Source organism: Lygodium microphyllum, chromosome 17 (assembly GCF_053477565.2).
Source record: "Lygodium microphyllum isolate KBCC chromosome 17, Lygodium_microphyllum_v1.1.10, whole genome shotgun sequence".
NCBI classification, from domain to species: domain Eukaryota; kingdom Viridiplantae; phylum Streptophyta; class Polypodiopsida; order Schizaeales; family Lygodiaceae; genus Lygodium; species Lygodium microphyllum.
The window spans coordinates 108251837-108273677 of NC_141151.1; the positions used below are offsets into that span (position 1 = coordinate 108251837).

The 21841-nt window shown below is 43.7% G+C and overlaps 1 protein-coding gene across 1 annotated transcript in view; it reads right to left on the reverse strand.

Moving 5' to 3' along the window:
- Positions 1-3166: 3166 nt before the first annotated feature.
- The window catches only part of LOC148022245 (uridine/cytidine kinase UKL1, chloroplastic-like), a 53394-nt gene continuing 34719 nt past the window's right edge, over positions 3167-21841 (reverse strand). Inside the window, exons 10-15 of the mRNA XM_087697879.1 lie at positions 13880-13940; positions 4976-5036; positions 4551-4644; positions 4353-4425; positions 4145-4227; positions 3167-3874 (exon numbers count right to left, since the gene is read on the reverse strand). Of these exons, the coding sequence (XP_087554005.1) occupies positions 3662-3874; positions 4145-4227; positions 4353-4425; positions 4551-4644; positions 4976-5036; positions 13880-13940 (585 nt within the window). The 3' untranslated portion in view covers positions 3167-3661. The remainder of the gene's footprint in view (positions 3875-4144; positions 4228-4352; positions 4426-4550; positions 4645-4975; positions 5037-13879; positions 13941-21841) is intronic.

The following is a 21841-nucleotide window of genomic DNA, read 5'->3' on the forward strand; positions in this document are numbered from 1 at the left end:
TAGAATTTGATGCTTGCAATGTAGAAGGGTCCCACAAAGGACTTGTGATTATTAGCCCCAAGCATTTTAGACAAACCCTCTCACATGATGCCGAGAGCCATCAGTCAAATGCAAAATGATTTCCCAAAAGGAGCTTAGGACCACTAGGAACCTTTTGCGAGCACTCTACAACATTGTGCCATACTCTAGGGCATTCTACTTTCTAACATGGAGAAAGAAGAGCTAAGATGGACCAATGAGCACCTGTAGAAAATGGCACTCAAGGATCCTAGCTTCATTCTCTCCTAAGAGGATGTTTTATTTCTTTAGTATGCACATGGAGTCACTAGGAGAGCTCTTGTGAGGAAACTTGAAATTTTCTCTCTTCAATTTAATAGGCGCATGATACTAGATTCTGCTTGTGTCTCCCTTCAATTTATCAAAAGCATTAGGTTCAAGAGCATCCAAGTGAGCCTCACCATTGTTGAATGTGCGCATGAAAGCTAGATGACTAACCACACAAACATTGTTGAAGATTGTCACAACTTCTTCTCAAGGTAATATGAAGAGGATGGTTCTCTAGATTGGGATGCAGTCAACAACTTGCAAGAAGACAATCTTAAGCTTCCCAATGCTTTCTTTCAAGAGAAATTACTATAAGCATTAAAGGACTAAGGTAAAACAAGGCTCTAGGTTATGATTTTATTACTCCCAAATGTTTAATTCACTATTGGGATATTTCGAAGATAGTCACAAAGCTAGTAAATTATGATTGGGAGTCACTGCAACTTCCAAAGTCTTGGAAGAAGAGTATTATAAGTCTAATTCCCGGACAAAGGCAATGTTTGAGATTATCACATCGGTACTCTAATACTCTTATGACCATCATATAACAAATTTTTACGAAAACAATTGCAAACAAGTTGGCTCATATCTTCCAAAAATGGATTAATAAGCACCAATATGGGTTTGTGAAGGGCATGTCATAAACACCATCATAGCACAGCAATGAGCCAAGTCTTTCGGGCAAAAAGTAGTCTATCTATAACTTAATGTGGAGAAAACATTCGACCCAATTAATTGGAAAAATCTTCAATTGGTTATGCAAAAAAATAGGATTACGTCCTAAAATAGCAAATCTCCCTTTCAAGTTGGTCAAGAATGCTCTTGATCTTCTAGATTGTTATTGGAAGTCCGTGGGACTTTCCTTCAACTTCAAGACATCCACACTAATTAGTGTGACCAAGGAAACTCTTGCTAGTCTAGGCAAGAAGGGAAAAGTGATCAATGAAGGTGTGTGATGTTGATACTTAGGATTTCCCATTACTATAGATACTGCTGAGTCTTAAAGAACTATTTAGATACTAGAAATAATTAGAACCAATACTACATTGCACCTTCACGTAAAACTCAAAATCCTAGACATCTTACCAACAATATGCATCTATCTGTGCTTGATCTCTTAGAACAAAACATCTCTAAATGCGTGGGATTCAACAATGAGCAAGTTTCTTTGGGGCAAATATTACTAAGGTAGGTACCTAATACCCACTTCACTAGATTGACTTCCAAAGAAAAAAACTAGGCAAGATGGAATCAACTTGATGAATTTGGAAACCAAGACTATTACATTGAGAGCAAAGCTCCTACTCTCCCCCAAGGTACAAATGCTAGGAGAGTTTCTAACACGGACCAACAAAAATTTGTACAAAATTTAGCATTAACAAGGAGAGGACTTATTGACCACACAAGCTATCAAGAATACGAAGTCGTCAACAACAATTGTCACTAATTTGCTGACATCATAGTCCCCCATTCCGAGCAGGAGTCATAAGGAGAAAAGCAACAAGAGTGGCCCAAACAAAAATGGTTCTAAACTTGAGCATACTACCCCCTCTAGCTAAATTAATGAGGAAGAGAGTGATTCACTTGGTCCAAACAAAAATGGTTCTAGACTTCGGCATACTATCCCCTCTAGCTAAATTGATGAGGAAGAGAGTAGTTCTAAACTTGGGCATACTAACCCCCTCTAGCTAAATTGATGATGACGAGAGTAATTCACTAGGTCAAGCAATGAATGGATTGAAAATCCATCCATAGTCTACAATTCAAGAAGCAAGAAATACATGGGGATTAATAACTTCATGCAAAGTCTGTTAAGTTGCAACTTGTCCCCTCTCCAACTTCAAATTAGTTTCTCATGACAACTCGTAATCTTATTACTCTTCCTTTCTCAAATCACAATGGCAAGAATAGCTTGCTCTCTTAACACCTCAACAATCAAGTTTCTTAGTAAGCTGCAAGTCCCAACTGTAGCCAAGATTAGCAAAATCGAGGAGTGGACCTAGCAAGCAAAGAGCTAAAAGATGCACTTACCACTGATTAGTCATGGGAGGATCTGATTTACAAGTACTATTGATTTTGGAACCTGGTGGCAATAATTGGAGGCAAGTCATGTTAGCATCCTTTCATGACAATATCATATATCCTGGAGTTATGCTAGTCTTGTAAGTCTCGTTTTAACACACGACTCCCGACTGACATTTTAGCAACCTCCAGGTCCAATTTGTAACTGCAGCTGTTCTTTCTATGTTATTTAAACTCTCTGTTCGAGTCAAAATCAACTTATTGTTGTTTTGATGAGGAACCTATTATTCATGCAAGAGGTCAGCAAATACCAATGCAAGGCCAGAATTGAGGTCAAAAGGTGGATAGAATGTAGGCTACTACATCACATTGGGTAGCTGAGACCAATGAGATTCAAATTTGGAGTTGCCTGGACCTTTTGCATTATAATGCCACTCATAGTACGTTTTTGTAAGATGAAAATTTACTCTTATTTCTTTGCTCATTTTTAAGTAGCGTACTGATGTGCTTAGTCGGTTCTTTTCAGCCACTATTCTCAACAACTTTATTCAACCTCCGGCCAATCACTTCAAGGGTTCTTGTTCTACCGACCCAAAATTGTCACCAAGTGCTGGTGTGTTCGTCCCTTCTGCTTGATTTGTAAAAGAAAATCTTTCTACCCTTTTCTTTGCACATGTTTAGGTGTTGAGCATAGCAAAAACCACTTCTTAAATGCTGAAATACACTAGACTTCTAATGGAATGACGAGAAATCCACATGACCTGGAAAGTTTCTTATTTGCTCTTCCACCGCATATGCGTGATGTACCGTCACAAAGAACTGAGAATGAAATTCAACTGTATTAGGATAAGTCCACACTACAAGTAGAGTGTTAACTTTGCTCAAAGACGACTACTAAGCTGTGATCCCACCTCCCCTTCCCTTCAGACAGTGTATCAAGTTGTTTGGTTTTGTTATCCATACTCTGCATCGACTCTTCTAATCACTAACACGCCAGATGGCTTTGCAACAACCCAGCCAATGTCAAGGAAAGGTAGACAGCATATCTGGATCAATATACAGAGACAAGAATCCTGTTATCTTCCCCCTGCCCGGATGTTTATCAGGCAGGTGCAAATTGTGGACGTAGGGAGCATATACTGTCATTAAGAATATAAAAAATCAATAGAGCAAAGTCCTCACCATACAGAAAAATCAATAGGGCTGAGTTCTCACTGCCCTTCTAGGGGAGAACAATTATTCAAATGATGTTTCCCCAAAAAACAATGGAAAACACAATAGGACCAGCCTGCATTTGATGAGCCAGCTTCGTGTTTCAAGCTGTCAACCTGTTACTAGATCTGGAGACCCTAAGTGGAGTGTCATACATTACATCTGGCCCATCATCATCAGTTCCAAAATAGCGATCACCAAACTCACCCATACCAGGGACTACCCGATACTCCTCATTCAGGGCAGCATCAATCTCCGAAGTCACAATTTTCAGAAAGGGAAACCGCCTACACACTGCATGAATGCCTTCTGGCGCCTGTCAAGAACAAGAATTAGATCCTAGAGAGAAAATAGTCCCCATCTTTTTAGACAAAAGAACTGCCTCATGCCAATATAAAATTGGCATCAGTCCTTTTTGCATGTCAAGAGACCCAACATAGAAAAGCAAAGCACAATGCCCATCATCAAAGACAGCTTTACGGCCAGGTAGTTGACAACTTGTAATGTCACCAGTAAAGCTGAAAACAAAGACTGCAGCAAGCAGTGAATCATAAAACAGAGTGTAGCCATCCATATCAATACTCACAGAAATGAGGTTTAAGAAAATGATGTGAGATTCTGGTACACCCTTTTGCAATAACAATTCGATTGCTTGGACGGCAGAGTTTCCTGCAATTGTGGACCATCAGTATCATTGAAAATGATGCTTCAATATGAAAAACCAGAGAGTCAGAAGCGAAAGATATATCAACTCAAAAGTAGCTAACCTGTAGCCAATTTTAAAAAAGGCTAACCTGTAGCTAGGACAGGATCCAGAAGTAAAACATGGCGATCCGCAATATCACGTGGAAGCTTTTCATAAATCAGCTGAATGAAATAATAATTATTAGTGAAATCATAAGGCCATTCACCCACAGCTACGAGAAAGTTTGTGCACAAATATAAAACTTAAGTGTCATATAAACTGCATGATGTCTGGTTTCTTTTATCACCTGCTTCCCATTGTCTCCATCACGGTGTATAAGAATTTTCCCAATTTTGATACCCTTGCAACAGGCCCGCAAAGCATTCTCCATGCTTTCACCACTACAATGAACAAACATGAGTTTCAATGAAACACATGAAATAAAACAAGCACAAAAAGTTATAGCATTTCAGATTTGTTATTGCACATATACATTGTTTCCTGATCGATTTATAAAATTGTTTGATACAAAAGTAAGTGCTAAGATTGAGTGTAAATGCAAAGCCATCATAGAGGCTTTGTCCCTTTCAAAGCTGATATTTTGTACATGATTTTGCAAATGGAATTATCAACAAAGAAGCACAACATTATGAAAATTACTTGAATGATTTCTCAACATAACTAACTTGTTTAGTTAGAAATATTTGGGATGAAAGGGATGTGGCTAGATACCTTCGAATTATGGAGACACCACAAAGTTGCTTGCAGAAGTCAACCCCAGTGTAAACTGAACCTGTAGCAAATACAAGAAACATATTTGCATATCACTGATGCTTTGAATGTAACAGAGCATCCTAAACAATTTCCAAAGCATGCACTGCGAAAGGCTTAAGACCTCATGTAGCAGCAAGGACTTGCATCTTTTTAGAAATATGGAGTAGACAATAAAAGAACAAGTGTGAACAGACTTGTTCTACAAAGACAGAAACAAATATGCTGAGTGCCTTTCTCCTTTTCAGCTGAGCTTCTTACATGACTTCCGGATTGTTTGACTTTTTCTTTTTTTGCAAGTAAAATCTGGCCTATTATATTACTCAAAAAGACTGACTACAACGGAAGCTCTGCCAAAGTCGCCTGTACTGAAAGTCTCTCCTTGCCAAAAAACTCCTGACACCGCGCCTTCCAGATGTGCCATCCAGTGAGACTCCCTACAATCTCCCATACCTCAAAGCGGTCTGTTGTGGGCTCCAGTACCTGATAGATGGGTAGAGCCTCCAAGCCGACCACTGCACACAACCTAGCCTCAATGATGAAGATCGTGTCCTGCATCCCAACCTATACAAAAGGTGACGGCCCTGGCTGACTACCTACCAGCAGAAAGCCTCCATGAGATACATCCAAGGCTAGGTGCTAGACAGCGGAGAATGCAGCATGCTCCTCTTCACAGAAGCTGCATTGCCTCACAAGACCGAAGGCAATGCTTTGGAGTTTCAAGAAACTGCTGTGTGCAGCGTTTACAACCTCCATCCTTCTACATCTAGGGTAACCAACTCCCCACCGCCAAACCTCCATGTACCAACAGCCATAAGAAATACGATACCCTCCTCGGCCTCCAACTATCCCATAGTGGTGCCAAAAAGTCCGCCAGAAAGCATCCGTGATGTGCTCCACCTAGTATCTGCTATGCAAAGGCGCTGTCGTCCTCCTTTAGTATGTGTCTGTCAATCCTGTCTGTGTACTCCAAGAACCTCGCTAGCTTCTTGGTGACTACTATGGCCAGCCATAGCCGCTCTCCAGGGTCCCACTCTAGCTCATCAAGTGGCCTACTCTCCCATATCCAAAGGCACCACTCCCGAAACTCCTCCCAAAACACACAAGGGTCCAGATGCCATGTCTTCCCCTGAAGGCCAACCACCCAAATCCTCCTCTACAAAAGGACAACTATCTCCTCATCCTGTTGCACTCTGTCAAGGATCAGGCACCCCCCCTCCTGCACAATGAAGAAAGTCTCATGTGGGGCGCCGCCCACTCTACCTACCACCTGTAGGGGGATACCTGTTGGTGAAAATCTAGCAGCCCATACCTCACCTGGCTCTACCAGCTCTCATATCGAAGGGTCGCTACGTCAATCTCCCTTTTCCTCAACTCAACTCCTCTTTGACAACCTGATGCCTGCTGCAATACCTGCTCCATCCTATACACCTCTCGCCATGTCCTGATGGTACAAGCAGGATTGGCCTCCCAACCAACCCACTAGATGTGGGGGCGCTCGCCAATCTGTACCCCATCCTCATCTTTGACCTGGGGGTTCCAAATCACTGACTAGCGCTCTATCTTCTCTTGTCACCCTAGGGGGCTCTAAAAAGGGGCCTCACGAAGGCCCTACCACACACAAAGTAGGTTGCGAAGGAAGGAAGATCTAGGGGGCGTGACCTGGGCCGTCGTGAAGATCCATCTCAAGGACAATCTTCAGTCAGCCTCGGTCTACACTCTTGGAGACCCTCTTGCAATAGGAACTTCCAAGTTTGTCCTCTTGGTGTGAGACCGCGGACTACTAGCTTGCCCAAAAGGGCCACACTCTAATACTCTGGGTCTATGATTCCAAGCCCTCCCTCTAACCGATGCCAGATGATGGTCACCCACGCCACCTTGGTTCGAGAGTCCCTAGAACCATCTCACCCGGCCCAAAGAAAATTTCACACTAGGCAACGAAGTTGAACTACACAGGACGAGGAAAAGCACCAACACGAGGAGATATACCAAGTTGTCGCTCGAATGACCTGGTTAACCACCAGGGCTCGGCCCACTAGGGAAAGGCAAGCAGTACTCCAATAGGTCAGCTTCCGCTTAATAAAGTCGAGGATTGAAAGAAAATGTTGAGCAGGAGTGATGTTGAGTCCCACCTGGAACCCTAGGTACCGGACGGTCTACCCTCTACACACCCATCAAAATCCCAAGTGGATGCCCTACTCCGTGCTAGAGTCCGGATCCATAAGGAAACCAACCAACTTTCGCCAGTCTCCAACATTAGCTCATCGTCCTCTGCATAGAGCGTTGTATCATCTACATACTCTGAGTCTAATAGCTCCATCTCCTCTCTGACCAGAAGCCAGAGGCCACGTAACCCGCCACACGTGACCTAAGGAAGTGAAACATCGCCTCTACAAAGAGTAGGAACAGTTATACGAGGCCAAAGGGCAGCCCTGTCGAATCCATCTCTCCAACCGAAATGCCTCCCCTGCCTGCCACCTATGAGAACCCTACTGGTAGCCAATCTGTAAAGTGCGGAGACCCCGCAGATCCATGCCTAGGGGAAGCCCAACCTCGCCATGGTGCCCTCTAAGAAGTCCCAATCAACCCTGTCATAGGTCTTGAAGTCCAGTACTAGTGCCGCCAATCCCTGACCACTGACCACTGTGTTGGGCTCACTCTATCGCCTCAAAGAAGGTGAAGACATTGTCTAGGATGCTCCCATCCAGGACAAAGCCCGTCTATGTGTCATGAATGATGTCTAGAAGCACAAGGCGGAGTCACCTACCAATCATCTAGGCCAGTGCCTTATAAGCCACTGACAACAGGGTGATCGATGTCCACTAGGGTAGCTCCAACCGGTCTCCCTCTTTAGGGAGGAGACTGATAAGACCTGCCGATAGACTCCCTGACATCTGTCCTCACCTAAAAATCTCTTGGAAGGCCAGTAGTAGGGGGTCCTTCACCACCTCCCAATAGATAGTGAAGAAAGCCGAGAAAGGCCATCCTCTCCCAGGCATTTCTGCCCGTCCTGTGCATGGAAAGCCTCCTCTAGTTCCTTCTCTGTGAAGGGTTCTAGGAGAAGCGCCCCATCTCTGTGACGAGGGACAAGATATGATCCTAAACCTACTGTCTACATCACTGTCCTCTGGCTGAGGCTATCTCCTGTTGGAAAAAGTGTCTGTAGTAGTCAGTAGCAATCTCCATCACCTCATCTATGCTAGAGCAAATCCTCCCATATTGATCCCGAAGGCTGCGTATCTGCTCTCCTGAGTGTGGGCTGATGTGCCTAGAAAAACTCCATGCACATCGTGTCCCCCTTCCACGCCCAAAAGGCTGCTAAGGTGCGGAAGAAAAACTCTGAGCCTATCCTCTAGGCCAACGAGGACTACTCGTGCATGCACCTCCTATGCATGGAGAATGGGATCCCCTCGTGCCTCCTATAGTAGTCTCTACATGGCTGCTAGGTCCCGCGGAGTGCTCTCTCCTCCTCCCACCTTTGCTGCCTAGCCTGTAGGGCTGCCTCCTGGCAAATACTACTCGACTCGACTAGGACCTCTGCAACCTCCTCTATGATCTCGTCCCTTCTGCCTCACTCCCTAGTCCAGAGCTGCTCAATCTATCTCTTCACCTACTCCCTCCTGATAGACCGAGTCAAGGATCCAATAGGATCATGTGTCTAGGGCAAAGGCTGGGAGATCAAGTCATGAGAACCGGACAGTGATCAGACAAAGTGGTGCCAACCAACTGCCCTACTTGGCCTCCGCGAGAGCATCCCCACTCTCCCACATAAAACCTATCAAGCCGCTCCAACAAAACTCCGCCTAGCCACCAATATTCCCAAGAGAAGTCCAACGATCTCTCCCTCTTGTGGAACGCTGGGTCTCTCCAAGCATCACGTGCGCCTACTGCTAGTAGGAAGACCTCCCATGCCTACAACCTCTCCCTCCTGTGGAAATTTGGGTCTCTCCAAGCATCACGTGCACCTACTGCCAGTAGGAAGACCTCCCATGCCTCCTACTCCTTCCCAGCCATGCCCCGGAAGTTTCTGCCTCTGCCATGCTAGTCCTCTAAGGCCTCCAGGTTACTGAAGTCTCCTCGAACAATCCAAGAGTCCAAAGGTGCATATGCCTCCACTCCTGCCATGGGCACCGATGGCTGCTCCCATTAAGTGTATGAACTGCTTGGGAGTGCCTTCCCTACCCGATGGACCTAGGTGGGAGTGAGCTTGTGATCCTCAAAAGTAAGATGTCGATCCGTACGGCGAGGACAGGCTGCAACTCCTGCCAAACAATCAACTTCCTAGAACCACGTGCCCCACTGCAGTGGAGGTTGTTCACATTCCAAGATACAAGATGTAAACTCATAAGGAAACCTATGGCTGGCCGAACAGGCATCTGTTCGGTGTGGAAGCTGCTAACGAAGAAAAAGAGCATAGTTTGGTCCATCCGGTATGAGAGGTATGAAGGAATAAAGCATAGTTTGGTCCATCCGGTGGTGCTAGTAGATGAACCTTGCCGCTCCTTGACTTGCGTACCACGAAGATTCCCACCTCCAAAAGTAGTGGGAACTCTCCACGCTCCGTAACTCTCAAGTAGGTCCACGAACCACTGCGAAAAAACTCATGTGGTAGCAGCTGCGCCTATCTCGAAAAAGTGTGACGAGTGGCATAGACACATGAGCTAGTGGGTGTGTGGAAAGGAGGGGGGGGGCGAGGGGAATAAGGGGGGGTCAATTGTACTGGGTCGGGATCAAGGGGACTGATTGACGATGGAGATGGTGGGGAGGGGGAGGCGAGGGATGGTGGGGTGATCGGAGGCACATGTGTATGTGTGTAGGGGGGAGGGGGGGGGTGGATGCCTCGAGTGAGATGGCCTGTGACACCTCCATGGGAGGTGGATGTGAAGGCATGTGGTCCTACCGGGTGGGATAAGGAGAGAACGTTGTGTGGTGCTCTGCCGGTGGGGCGACGCTTGCTCTCCTGCTCCCTTCTGCCGTGGTTGTGTCTAAGGGGCTGACTGCAGCCCCCCTTACCATCTCCCCCTCTATCGTCTTTGGACCCGTGTAAATTCGTCAGTGTCCACCTGTGGGCCTGTCGGCGAAGCCGCCTTGGCTCTGAAGCACGTGCAGTCTGTTGCATGATGCCCAAAGTCATAACAACACAGACACTGCCTTGGCTACCCGGTCACAATAAGCTATTGCTTGAAAGAGTGTTCACCTGCCTCAATCTCCAGAAACTATGGTATATTCTTTCTCTCTTTCATTGCCACCCGTATCTTTGGGACTCTTGCCGCTGTCACTACATCCGCGAAGGAAGCGGAAAGGAGAGTGCCGAAGAGCCGTCCAAAGTCCACCACTAACTGGAGATAATCTACCACCAGTCCAAGAAAGAGTAGGGTGACCAAATGTCTAAGAAACCTGTTATGGAGCACGAATGCCTCAACTTGAAGCCACTATACCAGGGAACCATGTAGATGACCCCCTTCATGGAAGCATAGGGTGAGCTATCCACTAGCTCACGGGCTGCATCTGCCGAGGTGAGTCGTACCAGAAAATCCCTTGAGACCTCCGCGCTCTACGCTGTGCCAATGCGCAGCGTGGAGTTTTGTTTGCCCTGCACCAGCTCTAGGTACCATAGTTTATAACAGCACAGCAACGAATCTATTTGAAATCAGCTAGTCATGCAATATCTGCATTCAGTGACTGTCATATAACAATAGCTGTTTTACTGAGAGAGAACTCCTAGCTTCAGGAGAGAACCGTATTTCTCAAAGAAAACCCTCAAACAAGCTTTCTATTTCAAGAAGAGAACCATCCACAGAATTGTCGATATATGAAGCATCTACACATTCTGCTCCAACCAAACCCTCTTTTTCAGAGATTCAGAGGATGACAGAAACAATTAGGGAAATAAATAGATGATAACTAAAAACAATGGACAGCAATTTGTGGAGTATAAGAAAACTGATTAAGGTTCCTTGTGGGAAAAGTTGGCCCTGGACATCTGTCAACTAAGAAGAACTCAGCCCATAATTGCAAAAATTCTAGAATGTTGGCCCACTACACAAAAATTTTGAATGCACAGTTTTGATTCTAGAGTCAGCCTCCAGGTAAAGCTTTAGAGGCACCTATAGCTTACTTGATAATGAAGGGAAAAATGGTTCCAAACAATTTTAGAATGGCAATTAAAAAGGCATCCAACATTTAATATCATGCCAGACCTCAAGATACCTCCAGCAAAATCACTTGGCATTGCCATCTTCAGTGTTTATCATCTTTGGGTGTGTAATGCACAAATGGCACGAACACACTCTCTCTCTTTTGATGAAACAACACCCACACCCACACACACACACACGAAGTGCATCTAGATTGTATGGAGTCTATATACCATTTTGTACCTACTCGCCTAGTTCACCATAACACCAGATAGTAGCTTTATTGGGACTTGGAAAACTTCCCAGACATTTTGTATGTAGCCTTTTGGTCTCATAGGCCAACTTGGACTTATGTAGACGCTAATATAACTCTCTCTCTCTCTCGTTTCATGAAGTTCGAAGATTTACAAAGGGTCTTCTGGCCAACCAACTGAACTGAAAAGACAAGTGGAAAACTACACATGGAGCCAAAAGCCTGCCAAAAACACAAGACTATAGTAACAAAAGAAGGGAAGCACAAAGTAGACACAATCAAAGCAGTGTGGATAATATCCATCCACAAAGTAGCCACCTCTCTTAGGTTCACACCAATAGAAACCATGGTACTAACCTGCCACAACAGCAATCCTCAAGCATAGCCCACATGACAATGGATAGTTGAGGCCAAATCAAAAATAAATGCATTGTATGTCGGCCAAATGTGCCAAAGAGCAGTCCGAAGCTTCACAATACTAGCTTCAAAGCTGGCTCACTACATGCTACTATTAGAGATGCTACCACTACAGTAGCACATGAATAAATCTATCCTACCACTTCACTCTACTATCTCAAGCATGCCAAACTTTATTGGCTTTCTCAATAACCCATCTCTTATCCTCTACCATCTTATGGTAGATCTAATTAGCCGACCTTTTCTGAAAATCATTAGGTTTCACAAACATTGAGTCCTACCAAGGAAAAGTAGGCTGAAAAGCAAGCAATGGATTATATTGTCGAAGCTTCTCCTACAAGGTCAACCAAATGTGGCAATAGCCTAACGGCGCCTGAGTATTGGTGTATGTGACGGAAGAAATAAGGACGAGACTACTCGGGAATGATAGCATCTCTCACCGCCTGCAATCCCAAGTGAGCCATCCTATTGAACTTCTCTCACTGTAAATCTTTATCTCACCAATCAAGTAGCCTTGAAGTGGCCAACACTTTTGCTTGTAACGAATTACCCTCCTGTCAGAATTCAAGAGGACACCAAACTACAAACCGAAGAATCTCTTGCCATGAGGCTATCAAATGAGTAAGCAAGAATAACTAGGAAGTTTTAACAAGCCGTGTTGAATTCAGCACATGCCACCAAGATACTCATATAAGATACCAATCTCTTCGATAAGATACCAAGATGCTCAAGTAAGATACCAATCAAGCAACCACCAAAGATACCAATCTCTTCGATGAAAATTTTTGCAACATCAATCCCAGGATGACTCTGCACACATAGAGCTTGCAAAAGTGCTATTCTCAAAGCTCTTAGATGAAGGTTGACATCCAACAAAGCAACTCCCCCCAACCATTTTGGATTAGTAACATGCTTGCTCTGTGCGTGTGTGTACGCGTGCATGCATGCGCATGTGTGTGTGCATGAGCATGCCAAAGGTAGTGTGCACACGCGTGCATGTGTGTGTGTGTGTGTGTGAGAGAGAGAGAGAGAGAGAAAGAACCAAGTGTGCATAAGACCATCATTTGACCAACAAGTAGGCGACATGTAAGTGACGTTCTTTAAACCTCAAAGAAAGCCTAATGTGCCACTATACTATCCCTGACTACTTGAAACAAAAATGAAGCTTCTCTTTTTGAATCATCCTAGCTACTCCTAGAGATTAAAGTTGCTGCAGTAGTAATCCTTGAATCTGAGCCACATATGAAGAAATACCCAATACAAAATCAAAAACGAAGGCATCTCATGTCAACCAAAGATACCATAGTCTCTATCAGTGAAAAACCTGAAAAAGACCTTATGTTTTCTTTCCAAAGGCCCCCCTAAAAGGCTTCCAAATATCTAGTCTCTAGGCTTTAAATTTGAAGCATAATGACCTACCACAAGTAGATGTATAAGGCCATGCCTTACGAGCTTTTGGGCATGACTACAATAAGTGCAACAAAGTCTCCATAAAAGTCGTACAAAAGATCCCTTCCTCCCTCTCTCTTGTCTCATGTCCCCCTTCCTATCTCTCATCCCATGTGACTATGGAAGAAGATAGTTGGCTCTTTCTCATGAAAGGGGGCTGGACCCAGCTCACCTTAGTGCCTTATTCTTGTGTATCTACGGCCCAATCTTTTCCTTGACTTCCCTCATTTCCATCTCCATCCCACGTGACTATAGGAGAAGATAGTTCTCCTTTTATAATGAGACCAGTGGACCGTTCCAACCTCAATGCCTTGTTCTTTTGTGTCTACCATGTAGATCTTTTTGTTTTGGTTCCGAATGTTACTAACTCTCTCCTGCTACCCCTGCAGGCTTTGCATAACGTAAGAGAAGTAACCAGCTTTAGCTCTCAAGGAAACGAGCAAAGCACGAGTTTTCTGCAATTCTCTGTGAAACCAGTAATAGGATATCATATATGTGTCTGTAAACAACATAGCTATAACTAACACATCTAGCAACATCTATGCACAATAAAGAGTGTTTTTTAACTATTTCTTTGAGACATCAATACAACAAGAAACCTGCCCTTACCAGTAGGAGTGATCACTTGCTTTTCCGTGAAGGGAAGATGACCAAGGCCATGCTCAACAACCTAAACAGAGCCAGCATTTAATGAATGTCATCGTGCAGGAAAAAAAAAACCCTTCTAGAAAAAGTCAACTGAATACAGCCCAGCATCAAAGCCAAGTCCCTTTCAATAATTTGGAAAAATCAGCATGCTTACACAATTATATATACTCTCAATCAATGACTAAATACATAGGCCATCTAATAACACAACTAACTGTATCAAAGCAACTTGTGAAGCCTCTTACAAACACTATGATCTTGGGCAGTATCCTGTGTACAGAAACCGGAATTTAAGTTCCATAGGGCAAGCATTATAGTTGCTGACATGCGCTATCAGTCCTCCTTAATGAATGCAATTTATCTTTCAGGAGAACTCAAAACACTACTACACCAATATCCTCAGTTCTGTCTGAGAACTGTAAAGTCTCAACTACATATGGTGCACCAGTGTGTGGCTGTTGTGGCACGCCACCCCCCACCTCCTGGCGCCAAAAAAAACAAACCAACCCAATAATAATAATAATAAACAAAACCAACAACAACAATTGAATTGCTTCCCCTCAAAAAAGCATGATGAAATGAATTAATATGCCCTAGTCAGACAGGAACCTCGTGAACTCACATGATCTTTGAATTACCCCGTTGCATCCTTCATGGAAGGGTTGAATTGAATGGGTCATGCATGAGCTGCAGAGTGAAATGGAATCACATGTGTAGCTCAGAATCTCACAACCCATGGGGTGAGATGATTCTAGATTTGACACATTTATATCTGCTTTCACACAACTACTGTGGCAAAAAATATATAATAAACAAGGATTGTGTATCAGGGCAATAGATAGAGTTTGTTCTTCAAATATTCCTAGGAATCTAAATAACTTTAGCATATGCTTCATGTTTCTGCAAGAAAGCTGCCTTGTTAGCCACCTTCTTAATGCTTGCTGCTTTGTACACCTGTCTGATGATCACATATACATATGCATATTGGGAGGTAGATTATTTTCAAGTGGCACTTTGAAATCCCACAAGGAAATTCCTAGTTGCCCATATGTAACAAGGTTATAGAATAAATTCATGCAAGGGTTTTAAACCAACTAAAGTAGAAAGTCTTGACCTAAAAAATGCATTACAGACTGATTAGCTCTCTAAAACAGCCCCAAAACACGTTTATTACCAAACTTCCATTAAAATTACCAAACTTTCCTAGAGAATATTTGTGTCCCATAAACCAACCCCTAATTTGGGAGGCTCAACAACTATAAATAGGAGGCTGCCCTTCCACTCAGCCCTAATCTTACCTTGTAGAAAAAATAACTCAAAACAATTCATGAAACAAACATACAGAATAGGCATCTCTAAAGATGGACACTCTCGAGAGAGAATGCCTAGTACAAAGGCTATCTTATAGCCAATCTGCAGTCGAATTCCAAAACATATATATGACCATAGGTGAAAGAAGGTGCTTGAATCCCAAATTGCCAGAAAGACCTATTCGTCTCCTTATACACTCTTATCCCTCCAATGCCAATCTGTCAACTGTCAGAGTGCAGCAAATGCGGAAACATGTGAACAGACTGCAAGAAAGAGAGGAACACAGAGAGAGGAGAGAAGAGAGAGAGAAAGAGAAAAAGATAGTAGAACACGGAAATCTGCAGCGAATGAATGCTGAATAAGGAGACAGATATGTACAAAGGGCTATGGAAATTTCCACCTGGAGTCTCTCACCTGCAAACACACAAACTGAATGATTTGTGAGCTCCAACCTGGGCAGTATAAATAGGCAGCAAAAGAGCAACAAAATAACCAAGTCGGCTAGCCTGAAACTAGCCGAGAGTCTGCAGACTAGTCCGACTACACTAAAATAATAAAATTATAACCAAAAAAAACTACAACAGCTGCTTGCATGCCACATGAACCTGCCCAACTGCCCAGACTGCTCCGGCACTGCCCTCCTGCCCACAAAAGCTGGAAACATGCTGACAACTTCCGGTATGCTGTCCGAACTGCTCAAAAGTGCATGAATCTGCCCTATGGCTGGCCAAGGTAAGAATAGCCCTAATGATAGCCATCAGAGATATAGGTGCAAAGGTATCATAGAAATCCACTCCAGGTCATTGTGCAAACCCTTCAGCAACCATCTGTGCCTTGTGCTTATCCAGGGCACCATCGCTGTGGTATTTGGTCTTAAAGACCCACTTGACATTATAAACGTGGGATTACTAGCATAGTTGCCCGAAACAGCATTTCAAACCCCCGTGACAAAAATGGTGGAAAGAAAACATTTCAGACTGTTTCCACCTTGAGCGTGGGGCCTGAGAAGGCAAATGAGTTTTTTTTTTTGCCTTTTCTCCAAAAAAGAGTAAAATGTGTATTTATGTCTCTAAAAAGCTAGGATGGTCTATGAGACAAAAGAAATGAGTACGTCTAACCATGTTATCTCAACTCGAGAATAACAATGAAAATGAAATGAAAACAACTAACTATACCGATCACCTTCCTATGAACAGAATGTGGCACAAGATCTCAAGTGCGATTCTACTCAATAGCCTCCAACTCCTGAACCATAGCCTTCAGTTGGGATTACAAAGCCTCCTTTACCAAGGTGGGCTCCCTATCTTATATGGCACAAGTCATCAAACAATAGTTAATACAAACAAGCTCAGAGAAATGCGCTCGGTTCCTTTGAGATCCTCACAAGCCATCCTACAATTGCCACTTCTCAAGAACTCCCTTGATCCCTACATCATGGAGTATATCATGTGCCCAATGAGGAGGATGTAACCAGCCTTCCTTCTCGAAGAAGGTGGTAATGACTGTCAGAAGTGGAGCAGCGGTGGAAGCATAAACATGTGCTGAAATAAACTGCTGAAACACAAGACAAAAAGAGAAAAGAAAAGAACACGATATAGATGAGAACTCAGATGTATGCACAGGAAATGGAATCCAAATATCTAAACACGAAATAGTCACATACAACAGTGAGTCACTGGCTGCGTGGGCACTGGCACTGGCTCCTCTCTCCACAGAGTCTGCAGATGGTGAAGATGATGATGATGACTGAGGAGGAGCACTGAGTATAAATAGGCTGAAAAAGTGGGGAGCAATAATGCTGGTCGGACAGCATTAATGCTGGCCGACTGGTGCATAAAAATGCTCCACTGGCATAAAATGCCACACCAGAAAAAACCTAAAATACCTAATAAAAATGCCTAGCCCAGATCAAGCTCAGACTCACACATGAGCTGACAAATACTCTGCTAACACCCTCTCTCAGATCATGGGTGATCTGATACAATACAATAGTACAATGAAAAGGGATTAGAAACTATACAACATAGAACCACCAAGTAGAACCATGGATACCTAAGCAGTGGGTGATCAAGCCAAAACCAAGGTGCCTCGGAGAGAACCTGATGTCGATGTTGATCGTACCAAACACCTGAAAATAGAGAAGATCATAGAATGTCTCTGTGTCCATCAGCAATGTCTCGCAGTAGCATACAAGACCATCCTGTCAAAAATGCCCCTGAACATAGGTGACCATGGATTCCCCGCCTTTGGCCAGACCGCCAAAGTGTCCCCTCATGTGAGCTCCAGACGAAAGCCTCCCGCTCTCTGTCAAATAACCAACTCATCATGAACCTGGATGTCAATCCCAGCTCAAGGATTGGATTCTGCCAGACTAAAGTCGATGCGTCAGGGACGTCCCGCTCTGGAACCTCTGCACCTGTATAAAAGTATAGATGAGGCACGGCTGCCCCATCTGAACACCTGCTCACACTCCCTCTCTCGCACAAGAGAGTCGTGAGGGATGACCTCATTACCACCACTAGAAAGCAGCTGAGGAAGGGGCCACCAAGCCCTTCCCGCAATCCGAAGAAAAGGATCCCTTCCGCACCTTGAACTTCACCTTGGTCGAAGGATCTGAGTCGGAGTCGAATGAAGGAGAGGACTCATCCGTAGAGTCAACATCCCGCGTCTTCTTCTGCTCCTTCTTCCTGGAAGCCGCTAACGTATTGCAATCCTTGCGCAAATGTCTCTTCCTGCCACAGTGGTAACACTGGGCCTTCGACTTCTTCTTCCCATCACCCCTCTCTGAAGCTACATAAGCCTCACCTCCATAATGTGCCGAAAGCCGCCCCTGTACTCTCAAGGATATCTCATGCTCAAGAAGCATCGAGGTCATGTGTGTAAAACTGACAGGAGTCGACGATGTCTGCGCCCGCAAAGCATTGGCCACTCCATCAAACTCCGGGGGGAGCTTATAGAGGACCGTCCCGACGAGAAGCACCTCGGGAAGAGCAGACTGGCACTAGCACTGGATCCTCTCTCCACAGAGTCTGCAGATGGTGAAGATGATGATGATGAGTTAGGAGGAGCACTGAGTATACATAGGCTAAAAAAGTGCGGAGCAATAATGCTGGTCGGACAGCATTAATGCTGGTCGACTGGTGCATAAAAATGCTCCACTGGCATAAAATGCCACACCAGAAAAAACCTAAAATACCTAATTAAAATGCCCAACCCAGATCAAGCTCAGACTCACACATGAGCTGATAAATACTCTGCTAACAATGACCTCATTAACCAACAATTATAGCAAATAATTACTTACATAAAATTGAAATGCACGATTAACTACGTAATCTGGGACAATGGACTACTTTTTGGCCCCCAAATTAGTGCCCTTCGTAGTATTTCTTTAACTTGTATTGCAATATGGATGAATAACTAAGACTCCTTGAATCTCTTTTGCTTTACAATCGCCTTTCGCTATCAAGAATGACCAACAAGCCTTCAAACCAATTGCCCCTTGGTTTACTCAAGGATAGGTCTTCAATTATGTTCCTTGGGTAACAAATTCAACTCCAAATGTTTGTTGGCTGAATGGCCACTTGAATCTCTTGAAATCGCCCCAATTTTAGTGACTAAAATTCAAGTCTCTAGGCTTTCAATTTCTGAGCATGCTTCCAGAGGTCATAGTCAAACCCTAATTTTTGTTGTAGATTAGGGTTTACAACAGCATTAGTCAAAATCTCCACCTCCTATCATAGGGACGTGAATTTTGGAGATACTTTAATCTTGCTAATAACATGTGATTAAGTTATTAATCAAATGTGCAAGGTTTTTTAGCACATGTGATGCTAAATGGTAGTTGTTTCATGGTAACAAGCCAAGGACCTCAAGGATGCAATGGGTGTTAAAGGCTAGGCTTTGGTGGTCAATTCAAGTTATGCCGGCTAGGCTTTGGTGGTCAATTAGTATTAGTTATGACCCTAGGACACTTGTTTGGCCAATAAAGTGTCAGCGGTGACAATAAGGATTGGCATTAATTAATTTATTAATTAATTTAAAGCCGTTCTAAGGGTCAACAGAGGTTGGAGACCACTCCAAGCTGCAAATGGCATAGCTAATTTAATTAAGGATGGCACATTTAATTTGGACAAGGTCAAAGGGCTGAAATTATTTTTCAAAATTTTTTATTTCTGAAAATTAATTTAATGGCCAGATAATGGTGAAAATTGGATTGCAAAAATACACATGCAAACTAAGAATACATTTTTGGGGCTTCATCTCAACCATTCAAATCAGTTTTCATCTAGAGGAGGAGAGAGAGAGGGCTATTGGTCCATTTTCTGAGGAGAAAACAGCAATTAACAGCCATCTAGAGCCATCAACAAGCAAGCTAGAGCAAGAGAAGGCCCATCAAGGGCCGGCGACATCATCAATTGGCTGGTGACAGCATGCTAGTGCTCCCAAGCTGCAAGTAACTGTTTTTCTTGCTGGTTGAAACAAGTAGCAGGTAGGTTGGAGGGTTTCTCCACAAGAAATCTCTGAATTTTCTCTCCCGAGCATTCTCTCACCTCCGTCAATCAACTCTCAAAATATCTCAGCTAATCTTCGCCATTTGGAGCAGATCTCAACCAGATTTGGTGGACAGCAAAGGGAATTCTGCTATAAAGCCTAAATTTCTGCAAAAATTAGAGTTTAGCAGCCACCTCAGGGCCCATGCCATCAGTAGAAGCCATTGTACACCGAATTAGCAAATGAAAATTGTGGAATTATCAGGGAATTCAAATGCTAGCCCGTCCATTGTGAATTTGGGGCAGCATTTGGCCAGTTGGGGTCCGATTGGAGTCAGTCCTGGGTGAAATTCAAGGGCCAATTGGCCCATTTTTTGTGCTGACTGCATCTACAAGAAGGGGCTTTTGAATTAGCCAAGAAGATTGTGAAATCTTAGCTTTACCCAATCCATTAGTTAATAAAGTTAAATAAATACCAAAAGGGGTGCCAGTTTTGGGGCCAATAGGGATTCTACTATCCAAGAATTTTAAGCTAAATTATGCTATAGTCTCTTTTGGACATGTCATCAGCGCCTAAAGGGTCTCCTACACTGGCTAGAAACGGTTTGTCAACTATTGTGGCATGGCAGCCCCCCCCCCCCTCTCTCTCTCTCTCTACCTACTAATGTCTAACGTGAATGTACCTGACACGACTAATGCATTGACACACGAATGTACTGATACGACAGTGATGGCTCTAACTGACAAGGAGGCTCTGATTGACATGAGTGTGCTAATGCAACAATGACTGCTCTGGGAGTACTAACACGGATATCTATCATGATCAAAGCACTGACTGAATGACAGTGAGTCTCATCCCAGCACAACAATGAGACTATTCCTAGCAAGGGGTTGCTCATCAATCAAACAAGTAGAAGGACCTGCTTTCTTGGCATTGAGTGGATGTCTTAGATTGCTAGATGGCAAAGACTACTGAAAGAGAAACCAATGGGGAGCAGGACTAAACTTGACACACAACCAATTGGGCTTACCACAGGAGGCACTGCATCAAAGGGGCGGTACAAGACTCCAACTAAAGATGAAAAGTTTTACTAAAGACAAAACAAGAGAGCTCGTGAAAATGCCACTCCCACAAGTGCCAAGCAATGGACAAAAATGCAAAGGCTGATTGCAACAAATGGTTTGGATGACGCGAAAGCCCTCGTAAGAGCTAAGATTGCAGCAATATGTATACCAATGATTAACAAGGTAACAAGTGACATGAATGCAATGCATGAAACATGGGGAAAGGACTTAAATGCTAAAATGGATACAAACTTGAAAGCATGTATAAAGGTGTGGGGCAGCATGCAACAAAAGTTATGAATGACATGGATACAAAGCAAAAAGACATATATGACAAATTGTAGGAGACATTCAAAAGGGAGCTGGGAGCTAAATACTGCTATAGATGCAAAATACAAAGAAATCAAGGCTTACTTGCAAGTTGATATAACAGATAACTTGGACAAAGTGATGCATGTAAAGTAGATATGGATGCATTGAAATCTGATACAAATGCACGCGTAGCAGCCAAGGATATGGAGATTGCTGGACTGAAAAGGCAATTAGAGGAATGTAAGAAAGAATTATCAACACACAAGTCAATGATGGATGCACAAACAGCAATGCCAGTTGCACCGGAATTAAAGAAAGAGGTGGAAAGCTTAAAAAAGGACATGCACACATGGGTGAATGTGGTAGAAGGAGCTCAAAAGAAAGTAGAAAATGTCAAGCATACAATGAAAGAAAATACACAATGCATTGAGGTGGTCAAAAGAAACAAAGGGATGCCTCAAAACAAAGTAGAAATAATGAACGCAACATTAGAAGAGGAAGTAAAAAGGAAACTCCGTGCATTACGTGTCCGTGTGGTGGGATGGGCTGAAAAAGGAACCCCTCTAGAGGATGCTAAGGCACTTTGTGCTAAAATGGGTGTGAATGAGACACGCATTATGGATGCCTGGACGGTAGGTGATCCAAGTGACAAAAGAGGTCAAATCCTCATGCTGAAATTTGAGGGCGTGGATAATAAAAGGGCCTTCCTCTCAAAAAGAAAGACTTTGAAAGGTGAAAAGGT